Source organism: Ctenocephalides felis, unplaced genomic scaffold (assembly GCF_003426905.1).
Source record: "Ctenocephalides felis isolate EL2017-DRISC unplaced genomic scaffold, ASM342690v1 CF-g0.4_SCAFFOLD_01886, whole genome shotgun sequence".
Classification (NCBI taxonomy): domain Eukaryota; kingdom Metazoa; phylum Arthropoda; class Insecta; order Siphonaptera; family Pulicidae; genus Ctenocephalides; species Ctenocephalides felis.
Genome location: NW_020538040.1, coordinates 168499511 through 168512518, shown reverse-complemented (window position 1 = coordinate 168512518; position 13008 = coordinate 168499511). Strand labels below are relative to the sequence as shown.

The 13008-nt window shown below is 31.2% G+C and overlaps 1 protein-coding gene across 1 annotated transcript in view; it reads left to right on the top strand.

Annotated features, from left to right (window-relative positions):
- Window positions 1–6756, top strand: part of LOC113376906 — a 172225-nt gene extending 165469 nt beyond the window's left edge. The window contains exon 3 of the mRNA XM_026616996.1: window positions 6459–6756. Within this exon, the coding sequence (XP_026472781.1) occupies window positions 6459–6518 (60 nt within the window). The 3' untranslated portion in view covers window positions 6519–6756. The remainder of the gene's footprint in view (window positions 1–6458) is intronic.
- Window positions 6757–13008: the final 6252 nt, after the last annotated feature.

The window sequence follows — 13008 nt, the reverse complement described above, 5'->3', positions numbered from 1 at the left end:
CACCTTTTAGGGTGTCGATATACAGTATTTACAGACTTACTATAATGACTGGACTATTTTAATTTCTAATCGATTTTACGTTGTAGTTCTGGTGCACTGTCAACACTTTTTTATTCTGTATATAGAACTGTCCTTTGAACAGCGTTTTTACAATTTTTGAAGTAAAACTTCTTTAGGCGCAACTAGGGTGTAAATTTGTACAAATGCAACGGAAGTGCGTTACGGCCAAGTCGAGTGCCAATGATTCGTCATTCGCTCCCGATATCATTTCAATACGGGTCGATTCTGATTAGACGTCGTGTATGTGAATAGAGAATGTAGATTTGTTCCGTGAACTAAACGTAAGTTTATTGATTAGAAATTATTTCTATATTATTCGTAGTTTCTAAAAATTTTTGGAGTTTGAATTAAAATTGAAAATATTTTTTAGGCAAGACAGATATTACAGCTGTTCAAAGAATATCGAAAAAGTAAAAAAAATTACAAGCTGTGAATGAATGTATGTTAAATTTAATTACATGAAGTTCTTTAAACACAATTACATGATGAGTGAAGTTGCAAAAACAATATTTGTTTAGGCGTTGTTTAACATAATCCACTGTGTGAACCAATATTATAGAATTTATTAATCAGCAATTACTTCATTTCTCTAATGAAGGTTTATTTCTAAATACTAATTTCAATGACAAACATTTCATGACTTTAATTACATTATTGTTTTTAAATATTATACATATTTTTAATGCTATCATAAATATGTAAATTATAATCTATCATTATATAAATGTGTATAATGGTTGACACAAATAAATGTGTGCATCACGAATGTTACCATAATACTAATAAACATTATTCAAAATTGTTATATGATGTATTTATTTTTACTTAAATGCCATCTTGTACAGTAGCAATCGCGTGTGAACCTTACGCGCACTCTTTTTTTAAATAAAATTGGATTCCTGCATAGATTAGTGGTTAGAGCTTCAAACACTAGATAACACCTATTTGCCGATATGAGGTGATTTATACATGATTTATTAAATGTATTTACTACAGCTAGAATTCCTAAAAAAATTAAAATACATTTAAACTCAATTTTAATAGATGTATATTGCAAATTGCTCTCACACGTGCCTTCCGGGATACCACCATTTATTATTATTATATTAAAATTATTATTATTATATTAAAATACAATACCGCCTTGGTATATATTGTTAGACTTACGTGCCTCATTCGTAATTATTATTATTGTTATTAATTTTAACGGTCAATATATAAGCTGCGTAATATATTTGATTATTCATTCCACATCATTGTAGTTTATCCTTTTACATAAGGCACGTTTGTCTTACAATATATAACTTGGATTTTGCTGGAGTAAAAAACTACAAATAATTGTTCTATACATTTTTTCTTAAATAAAATTATCATTCCATTCAAAAAACGTTTTAAATGAAATTTGTCCCCTTTTTTTTCTTTGGAAAAACAATAAAAGTAAATCAAATAAATCATTCTAAATGGACTTCAGGAAGCAAATGTCATCCGGCCGACGGCGACGTAAAAATAAAAAAACAACTCAGATTCGAGTGAGAGAAACTTTGCTTGTAGAAATCGAAGTGTCGAGATAATGCGATTAAAATGGCAATTTATCACCAATAAGTGATTGGAAAACGAGATTTTACAAGATCATTTGTCTTTGCTCAATTTCGCATTTGGAAAGAAAATTTAAGTACACTTTGAAGAAACGTTCATTCACCCACCTTTAATGCTCATTGAGAAAATAAGGAAATACTTTTTTAGAATTGGCCTATCAAATATATATATATATATATATATATATATATATATATATTCTACAGTTCTAACAGAACAAACAGTCTACAATTCAAAAGTTCTAAAATTTTTAATATCTCATCATATTATTTATTCAACTGAAATATATGATCTTATATTATTTTAATTTTTGGTACATAAGCTGCTCTCCGGTAATAATAATGTAGGCTTTACACTTTATTGTATATTATATTCTAATATTATATATGCTCATAATTTCAGCTAAACTCAAATTTTAAGTGAATCGACATTTCTAGCAGATGACAGTTCAAATGTTTTCAATGTCAAACAACGATGAGTGTTTTTTTAATTTTTGCCATTTATTTCTATAATATAACTATAGTTTTATGGTTCATTAAATCTTAAAAACTTCCTTTGACAAACTCTAAAATGAATTATCAAAATCCGAATAACCGTTTAGGAGAAATATAGAATCATACACAAAGTGAAGAAATTTATATAATCTTTTTTATTTCCATAACTTTCGACATAAATTTTACTCAAGTGTTCTTAATTACCTAACGATAATTCACAATAAAACAATTGAAATAGCTCTTCATATGTATTTATTCAAATATTAGTAAAAAGCTATTAGATTGGCAAATAATTTTGATGTTAACCCCCTGGAGGTTAAACAAATGGTTCATGTGATTGTACTTTATAAATTTAATCAAACTTCTCTCTGACTCGTTGTTAGTCGCCGGTTTGCAATATTAATTATTTTATCATGGTCGTTGTCAATTTCAAACCAAATTCAAAATGTGGTTGATGTGTATCACATCAATATTGCTGAATCGAAATTTCGTCGTCACTTTTGTGACACAATTGTAGGGTTAACATATTTTCTCTATATACTTTAGGTACTCTATACACTTTTAGGTCTTTATATACTTTTTCTGGGTTGATCAACATTTTTTTATATTGAAATAGTAGAATATGTTGACAATTACAACATCTCTTTATTTAAAAAAACATAGAGAATTTACTTCTAACATAAATTAATGTATGTTACGCACTTCATATAATTATAAGGCTTTTATCTGAAATAGATCAGTATCTAATTTTTATTATTAAATACTCACTACAAATTATAATTGAAAATACCTAGAATTTTATATGTTTACTATAGGCTGAATTTTTAACTTCCCGTAGAGCAAGTTATAGTAATCGCAAAAAAATCGAAAATGAAAATTTTTATATATCTTTACGTTTCAGAGGTTTCTGAATATTTTGGCATACCTTAGAGAAAATGGATGTATGTGTGTGTGTGTATGTGTGTGCGTGTATGTATGTGTGAGCGGATACAAATTTTTGTCGACGATTTCGGGAACACGGATGAAGCAATTTGAATAATTCAAAAAACATTTGATTTGTATTAATAAGGAGACGTGCTGATTAGTTTTTGGCGGAGGCAGGTCTAGCCGTTCCGAAGATATGGGGCAAAAAGTTCCAAAAACGGTACCTCAGTTTTTAAGAAAACGGAGCGTCCGATTTTAATAATTCAAAAAACATTTTACTTGTATTGACAAGATGAAGCATTGATCAAATTTTCATAATGGCAGGTCTAGCGGTTTCGGAGATCTAACGAAAAAAGTAAAAAAATGCCATTTGGCGATCAAAAATGATCATTAGACATATGCACATCAAATTATCAGATATTTTATAGAAATTTTAACAATAAGTATATATTTTGTTTACATTCCAATGGGTTCCGTACCAATGTTTATCCGTTAGACAGCGACGCGGCGCTTACGCGCTTTATATTTTGTCTCTATGCAGTTAAAGCAGTACGTTCAGAGTTAAGTTCAGATCTTCCAAAATATGTCAAAATAAAGAAAACATTTTTTTTCAAAACAAATTTTTTTTTAAATTTTTTTTCGTTTTTTCAAAAAAAAGTAATTTTTTGTCCAATTTATAGTTTCTCAAAAATCTTATTTTTTCGAAGTAAAATTTTTTCAAAAATGTTAATCGTTTTTAAAAAATAATAATTTTTGGTACGGAAAGTTCCAGCAATTTGCCTTAAGGCACGATGCCTTAATTGCTTTAAGACAGAATTCTACTTACAGCTAGTTACCTAAGAGGAAAACCAATTTGATTTCTTTAGTGTGTTTAACAGCCCCCAGTTGCCCTCCAAGTATGTGAGTTTGATAAAAAGAGTTATCAACTTCTTTTCCGGTCTTGTTGGCAGACTGAGAGGCGTTCACGCCCGAATTTCGACGCACGGGCAATAATTGCTTATATCGTTTATATCGCCTTTGTAGATTTATTTTATTAGAATCGCTTTCTCCTCGTTCACAGTTGCGTTCACTTCTTAACAATCACTCGGATGATTTTACAGACCATTGGGTCGCATAGCGTAAAAGTGGAGAAAGCCGGCAAGAACAAGATTTGAACGATTCGGATTTGGCAACTACCGTAGGCCCTTCGTTCTGCCGGACGATTGCATCCACATGGAGAAAAATCGCAACATTAGGGATTAGCTCTTAAAGGGATCGAGATTATTTTTATAGGCTTTTTGGTAACATTGCTTACTATTAGATAGTTTATGGACGAAATTTCCATTACGTAAAATTTATTACATATTTTAAATATATATATATATATATATATATATATATATATTGTTGTGCACCCCTGGGTTAACAACAATTTATGTTGAGGCCGTCACCAACAGTTATGTTGCGTCCAATCGATGCCAACAATTAAAATTTAGGTTCTTCTGCTGCTTTTCATAAACTTTACCACTGTGAAATATTTAATTAAACACCTGAAGACATTTATAAATTTTATTTAATTCATTACTTGGTTACACTTAATACACAATTGATATTTTGAATAAGAGTGATGTGAACTGTTTGGCTTTTAGTCAACAAAATGCGCACTGACTTGTTCTCTTCAGGCTTTTATAATCTCTGATGGTGACGTAATTATTCTTCTAGAAATATACGTTAAAATGATTCATACTTGTTTACTTTAGGCGTAGTTGCGGTTACAGATCGGTACACGTGCATGCTTACAATGTTGCTTATCTCTAATACAATCTATGAGCTGTGAGTCAGCAACGAATGCGTCTTTCATATTGACTGTTACATCGATTTACAATATTATTTATAACTATTGTAAAGGGTGAATACCACTACAATATATATATATATATATATATATATATATATATATATATATATATTAGAAATGAGCAACTCACTCCGGAGTGAATCCGAGTGGAGTTGTCTCACCGGATTTGTCATATCTGACTTCCCTAAACTGTTACTAAATCTGTTACTGCGTTTTTGCTTTGGGAAAGAAACTGTCGCTTTCTCGTCTTACAGGCGGTTTTATGACCTTTTAGGTATACGTTTTTTTTTAGAAAATACAAAAATATTACTTCAAAGATACAGAACAATGAAATTGTGTTCAAGTGTGAATAGCTCCAATGTATAATTTATTGGATAGTAAGGGGTCATATTTCTAACTACGACAATCTTTGGCCGTGAATGACGGCAATCAGGAATATACATACCGAAAAATACACGAAACAAAATACATACAATACAATCTAGTTTTTCCATAGCCTGAAATAACAATACTCTAGAGTGCAAAATATATCAGTGACCTCAATAGTATTCAAGCAGCAACAAATATATCGTATTAAATTTTTACTTTTACACAATTATATAATTGTGTAAAAGTAATAATATGCTAATAGAATTACCCGATATAATATTATTTCTCGAATGGAAATAGCAGAAAAAAAAATTAGAAAGCAGAAGTATTATTATTTGGTGAAAATATTTTATGATAAATGTTTTGCTTTTATTACAAAGTTTACTACATTATTTTTATATAAAATTAATCCAAAAAATCAATTATTTTTTCATCAAAAGAAAATAATTAAATTGAATTTGATTCTCAAGTTTTGCGTTTTTACTTTGGTCAACACTATTAAAATTACGAGTCATTGAGTCGATCATGTGGTCGACCGAGAAATTTTACAACTCGTCATTTATTTGTGAATTTTTTAGAAAAATTATTTTATTGATATTTTTTTATTTTATTTTATTTATAAATTTTTATTTCAAAAAATTAAATGGTATTTGACAAATCCTTAGATGCATAAACAACGCACTATAGAACACATTTGTGTCGTGTATTTCGGTTTCAAAGTTGTCGGGGTCATGGAGTTGTTAAGCGGATATAACTCCTCCCTAAAGCGGAGTCAAATCCGAGTCGATCCGGCTTCGGATATGATAAGCCCATCTCTATTATGTACTCGTATATATAAATATATATAAATTCAAATATTAAGGAAAACCAATAATTTGTTATATTTACATTATGGACTCAAGATTTTAAAGATTTATATAATATATATATATGTAGAAAGTATATCAAATATTTTCAAAATTACTATGTATGTATTTATTTGCATATTTTATTCTAAAGGTATTTCAACGCTACTAATACCATTCATGAAATTGTTATATGCGTTTCATTCATAATTTTCGGCAATAAGTTTTATGCATAAGAAATAATTTACAAATAGCTAAATCTAATTATTTTTAAATTTTATTATTATTATAATTTAATTTTTTTTAATCTAATACGATTTTTTTCTATTTCAGACGAAAGCGCACCTGGACGTTCTCGCCGACGCGTTGCTTCGGTGGGCGAGGGGTCGTTAAGCAAGTCCTTCACAAGAATCTCCCAGAAGATTTCAACTCATCCAAAAATATAAAAAAATCAAATAATGACTAAGGCATAGAAAAACCATTAATATATGTATACATATATATGTCCAATTGCCTGTCCTATATCTATACATATACATTAAAAATATTTAATGAAGGAAATTAATTGTAAATACACAAACTCATACATCCACATGATGAATCATATGCATAGGTATATTAATACACAGAACTACGGCGCCTTTTAGTATCGACTAGATACATTCTCTATTTTATAAAAAAAAATATGTAAAAGAAATATATGACATTCACGAAGTCCAGATGACAGCTCTCTCATGCCTGACGTTTGATTCCGGCAGCTAGTGCATTGGCACAGCGCAAAATCCGGTATGAGAATTATAACTAACCACCAGAAAAGCATTTTTTCTCTTCCTAGCAGACTGACAAGCGCATTTATCTAACAAGCTGAAATTCTTAATACAAATCAATATAAAACGTGCAACGACGATTCGCTTTCTCATCGGACCCGCGAATCAAATCCGTACCCCCGCAACCCTTGGGGGTGCACGCGAGAGAGTTCGAGAAAGAACAGAACGTACATAAAACAGTATATATTTTTTCAAAAATATATTTTTGTGGATATTTAATAGTAGTATTTATACAAATCAAACCCAAATAAAACCCCGTAAGGCCGAAACAACAAAACTAATAAAAACCGGGTCCGATGCGATAATCGCGTTCGGCGTCGTCATTTGCAAGTGATTCCGACGCGATAAAATCATCTTCGCCCGAGACAACGCTCCTACAGCAATGTATTCTACAGATACTTAAGGTTCCGAAGGATATGAAGTCGCGAGACCATCAGACATTGAATCGCCGACGGCACCGCAAATAAATCAGCGAGTGTCGCGTACGAAACAAATTATGGAAAAAATGGAAAAAATGGAAAGCTAATCCTCAGCATTTACATACAAATTCCCCAGATACATTATATTATCAGTGTTGTCATTAAAAATAAATTATCTTCTAGATAAAGCTCAAAATATCGATTATATTATGGCTAATATTATATTTATCTTTGTCGTTATATTTATTCAACTCAGATAAGTATGAATACAAGAAAATTCTTTAGATGATTAGATATACTTCTTTGTGTATGCATTAATGGTAATAATTCACACCAGATATGTGTATTTGTAAAAGCGAAGGCACGCGATGAATGATGTCCGGTGCTCGAGTTATGTATATATAATAGTTATATTATGTACACAACATCAAGCTGAATGTCAGTTAATCAGAAGAGAAACAAATGAAGATATCGATTTTGGCCTTCATTTTGTTCAAAAGCAGTCGTCACCGGTCATGGGTTCACGACGCGTAACGCATTTTTTCCGCCTTGTAATATATGTGCGCTGTGTGTAGTGTTCGGAACTATCATTCAAGATCATCTAGCACGCGTTAGCTTTGTATTTTATTATATTATTTCGCGACCAGGGAATTAAGTAAAGCGATCGATCAAAATCTATTTCACACCGGCGGCCCGCAGCGCTTAGCGGCGCGGACAATATTTCATACATATCAGGAATTTATAAGGTAAATAAGTAACGTGTACTTTTGCGCAATCAAACACGACTCCACCGCATCGGCGACCGTTGCAGAGCCAAAGGCCAACGGGCAACGGGCACCGATCGGCGGGCGGCTGAGCGAGCCCAGGTGACGCCGGTGAAAAATTTTGGTTGTGAACGGACAAATTTTTCACTACGACCTGGCGGTCTTAGGAAATTTGCGATCGGCGAGCGTTGCAGGGCGTCGGCCGGGAGAAAATTGGTCGGGGGGCGTCGGTATCATTCCTAACGCGCGGTGCAACCGAATCGTATGTAAAAATTGCGGACCGGCGACGACGTGCCATCTCTCTGTACAGCGCGGAATTCAGACAGTCGTTTGGTTTGATTTGGTTAGATCATCGTCATTATTATATAATTAAAGTTTATCAATGGAGAAATCTAGAATTGGATGTGTCCTTACTTAGTCGTCGATGTCTTCTCGTATGTGCGATGCGTCGAACAGTATGAACGCGCGTCGTTACCAACAAAAGAGCCCGCGCTGTGGCAATAGGATTGGACGATCGGAGGACATGCCGTGGACATGATGATGACCAGGTCCGTATCGGGCATCGTGTCCGTTCGTCCGTTCACTATGCGATGGGAAGGATACTGCGAATACCTCCCATACTCCCGGCAGCAATCACCGAACGCCACTCGACAGCGGGTCAACGCTTCTAGTCACTCTTACTTGTTTACCCTAAATACATATATACTCATTATGCGACGTTTCTTGTGATAATATTTGTATATTGCGCGCAATTGATGCGAGACTAAATGTAATTAGTTATTTTGAGATATTTTATAAATATTATTATAATTATTACCATTATTATCATTATTACTATTATTATCTATAGTTAACATTATTATCATTACTGCAATATATGACTATGTATCGACTATGTTCATGATCACTTCCCGTGTGTTCACACGTCCAAAGGACTGACACGGTCATCCATTGTTCCATCATCTATCATTCGTATGGTAATTGTAATATGTCACTGTATATCAATCAGAATAAATAAATTATTATTTATATACATATATATCTGTAAACGAAAATCAACCCAGGCCTATGATTTATTCTGTTATGATATTTAATAAAATATAACATTTGAAAAGTTTTCAATGTGCGTGTATCATTTCAAGTTTGAGTTGTTTTTGTTAATTCTAAACAAACGTAAGTCAATCAAATCCCTGTTATTATTAAAAATTGAATTTCCACATAATGTGCTACCTATATCCTCTACGGTAGTCCTTAATATGGATATTATTGAATTTCTTTGTTTGAATTTTTTTCACGTTATTTCCATAAAAAACTTTTGTTGGATTGCGGACTATCTTAAAATAAATATCAGGAGCTAAAACTTTCAGATTTTTTTATCAATTTGGAAGCATTTGAGCCCTAATACTACCCTAATACGAATACCCGAAATATTCACTTTTATATGGTTAAAATCCGTGATAGACAAAAATCGCTATAAAAAAGCTCTGTCAGTTTTCAATCGAATAAATAACAAACACATTGAACAAAAAATAAATATTAATATATTTAACATCAAGCAATTTCAATATAATGTTAATAATAAAATAAACATAAAAAAACTATTTTACGCTATCAAGTATTTATAAACACTAATCAAATCCGTGATAGATGAAGCTTAACTAGTGGTGTATGACATCGTGCCTTAAGGCAAATTGCTAGAACTTAAATATGAAATGTTTTCAATTAGATTATCATAAATAATGTAACTTTTATTATTCATATTTTATAGACAAAATATAAGAACCTATAAATTGGACGACGACCTTTATATATGTTTACATAGAAAATAAATAAATAAAACTGAATCGAACAGATTTAAAATGAAGAACATTGTCTAATATTTATAAGAATTATATAAACTGAATTGCAACGTTAAAATTATTTATTTGAAGTATATACGAGTAGTAAGTGAGCTTTAGAACTTTAGCTAGAATTAATATATATATATATATATATATATATATATATATATATATATATATATATATATGGTATACACATATCAATTTTTTCTACGATATGTCAAAATTTTCAGAAACCTTTAAAACGTGAAGATATGCAAAAATGTTCAATTTCGATTTTTGGGAGATAACAATAACAATCTTTACGGAAAGTTAATAACAATGATGCTCTTTGCTTCGGTATTTCAAACAAACAAACTTATAAGCACAAAAAAATAGTTTTGATCATGAAACTAGAAGTTTTTATTTTATCTACATGTTTCCATCATAGGCATAGACTACTAGAAAATCGTAACTGTATATTTTATAGAGTTGTATTATGACAGTAAAACAATGCAAATGTTATTGAAGATAAAAGAAACTAGTAGTTTAAAGTTTTTAATTTTGTGTCAATGCAAAATCAATAAATTTCGTAAAAAAAGTTTTTGTTTCAAAAACCATGTAAGATCGAAAACGTGTAAAACGAGTTTGGTGTAAATCGGGGTATAGGTATTATTACCTCTTTCAGGTTTTAAATGATACCAAATTAGCATAGATCATGCCTGTGTTACACCACATTACTTCCTGATGTCGAGTAAAGCTTATTTGCATGAATTATAAACGCACGATGTAAACACTTGCAGAATAATGAATATAATTACATGCTTTAATTTGGGCAAGCTTACGTTTTCCTGTTAATACGACATGGTAATACTCATATCTGCTGACACGATGTAATGTTAAAATATCTAGAATTTTATTCAAATTGCTTTGACAACAATTATAAAATGGAACATAGAAAATATTGTTTTTATGATCAATCAGTATGCATTTCCTCTTACTTTTTCTTTTTCTCTAATAATAATTAGCAATCAGAATATATAAATTCTATGAGCTAATGTGTGACGTCAATAGAAAAAAATAATAATAATTAAAATACAAACAATGAACAACAAAGATACAAAACAAAAGTTATAAATAAATACAAAGAATAATAATTATAATCAAATAAAGAAAATAATTATGTTAGGATCCCTCCATTGAGTAACTATCCTAATTATAAGCGAAGAATGTGCCAGTATGCATATTATATATAATTTTTCAGTTGTGTATTTTTCTATACTTGATGTTGGCATATGTACTGATCAAGTCTAATAACCTGACATATGTAACATCAATAAAAAACGTTATTAATGTTATGCCAAATTAGTGGACTTTGTTAACTTTCGTAGGATAAGTTATAGTAAGCGCAAAAAATCGAAAATCAAAGTTTTATATATCTTCGCGTTTTAGAGGTTTCTAAACATTAATAATATATGTTCAGACACAATTTTTGTCCACGATATCGGGCGCACCGATCAACCAACTTGAATGATTCAAAAAACATTCGATTCTCATTGATAGGAAGTCGTGATTAGTTTTTGGTGAAGACAGGTCCAACCGGTTTGAAGATACAGGGCAAAAAGTGCAAAGAATGGTGATTCTGTTTTCAAGAATTGATTAAATTTTTTTGGAAGTCAGGCCCAGCGGTTTTAGAGATGCAGAGAAAAAGGTAAAAAAAATATTTGGCGGTCAAAAATGATCATTGGACATATGCACATCATATTATCAGATATTTTATAGAGATTTTAAAAATAAGCACTACTTTTAACACTTTTTTTGTGTTCTGTACTAAAAATTTTAATTTTTCAAAGTTCACTTTTGTGGTTCAAATTTCAAATTTTTTTAGTTTTATACTTTAAATATGAATTTTGAATTTATACTTCAGTTTAAAAATGTATATATTTTATATGCGTTATTCTAATCGTAAGAAATATGTCCTCTGATAGATTCATTCGGCATCTTCTTCTAAGGGGGCGCCCATTAATGACGTGAGCAAGTTTTTAAGGATTTTTGGAAAAATGTCGTGTATTTGCTATGCATTCAGACGTTTTACACATGAACTGCAACGTCACTTGTATTTTATGAAGCTGTGTCAGAAAGACCCTGTTATCTAAGATCGTTTTTTTTTGACATTTGTGCGGTTTCTAGGTTAGGTTTACTATCTGACAACCTGAGAAATACGCCTGACTGCACAGCAACCACGTGGCTTTGTCAATATTTAGTATGGAAAGTTCTTCATAACATGGCCTTGCCATAACATTTTTCTGTTATGCGGCAGAATCGATCCCTAAGCGATAATATCGTTGCTATATGATATACGAGCGATAAATAATATGGTATTTATAATAATATTTTTAAAAATATTTAAAACAATTGTTATTAATCATTGATCAATATTTATTGATATATACGATTATTAGAATATACAATTTTGGTACGGAAAGTACCTACCAGCTTTAAGGCGCGATGCCACGCACCACTAATTCTCTCCTGATGCAATAATAATCCTTTTACAATTGATTTTACGTTATCTAGGATCACTTCGTGTATATGCTTGGGGTGAATATTAACTGTAAAAACAAATTCTTAAATCACATTTAATAGTTTAAGAATTCCGTAGAATTTGCAGACCGAGCTTTGGTGGCGTGATACGAGCTTAAAAGCTCCGCTTGGAAGCTTTTGCATCGATTAACGGTGCTGTTTACAGCCCCTCAGCCGTTCGCATTTATTTCAGTGGCCGTTTCGCGTGCATTCGAGGAAATTGCCCACTGCCGGCACGAACTCGGAATTATTCAGTGTTTCATTATAATTTAAGCACTTCTGCTTTGTGTAATTTTTCAATTTAACAACGCCAATAAGCTAGCCTTTTATGATCTGTGAGAATTTATGGCACGCGTATTACGTAAACTACACTATAAAATATTTTTTCACCTGCGATGTTTCAATTAAACAGAAACATGTTTTAAACGTGGCAGTAAGTACGTCGTTAAAATAAAACTAGTGGTGTGTGG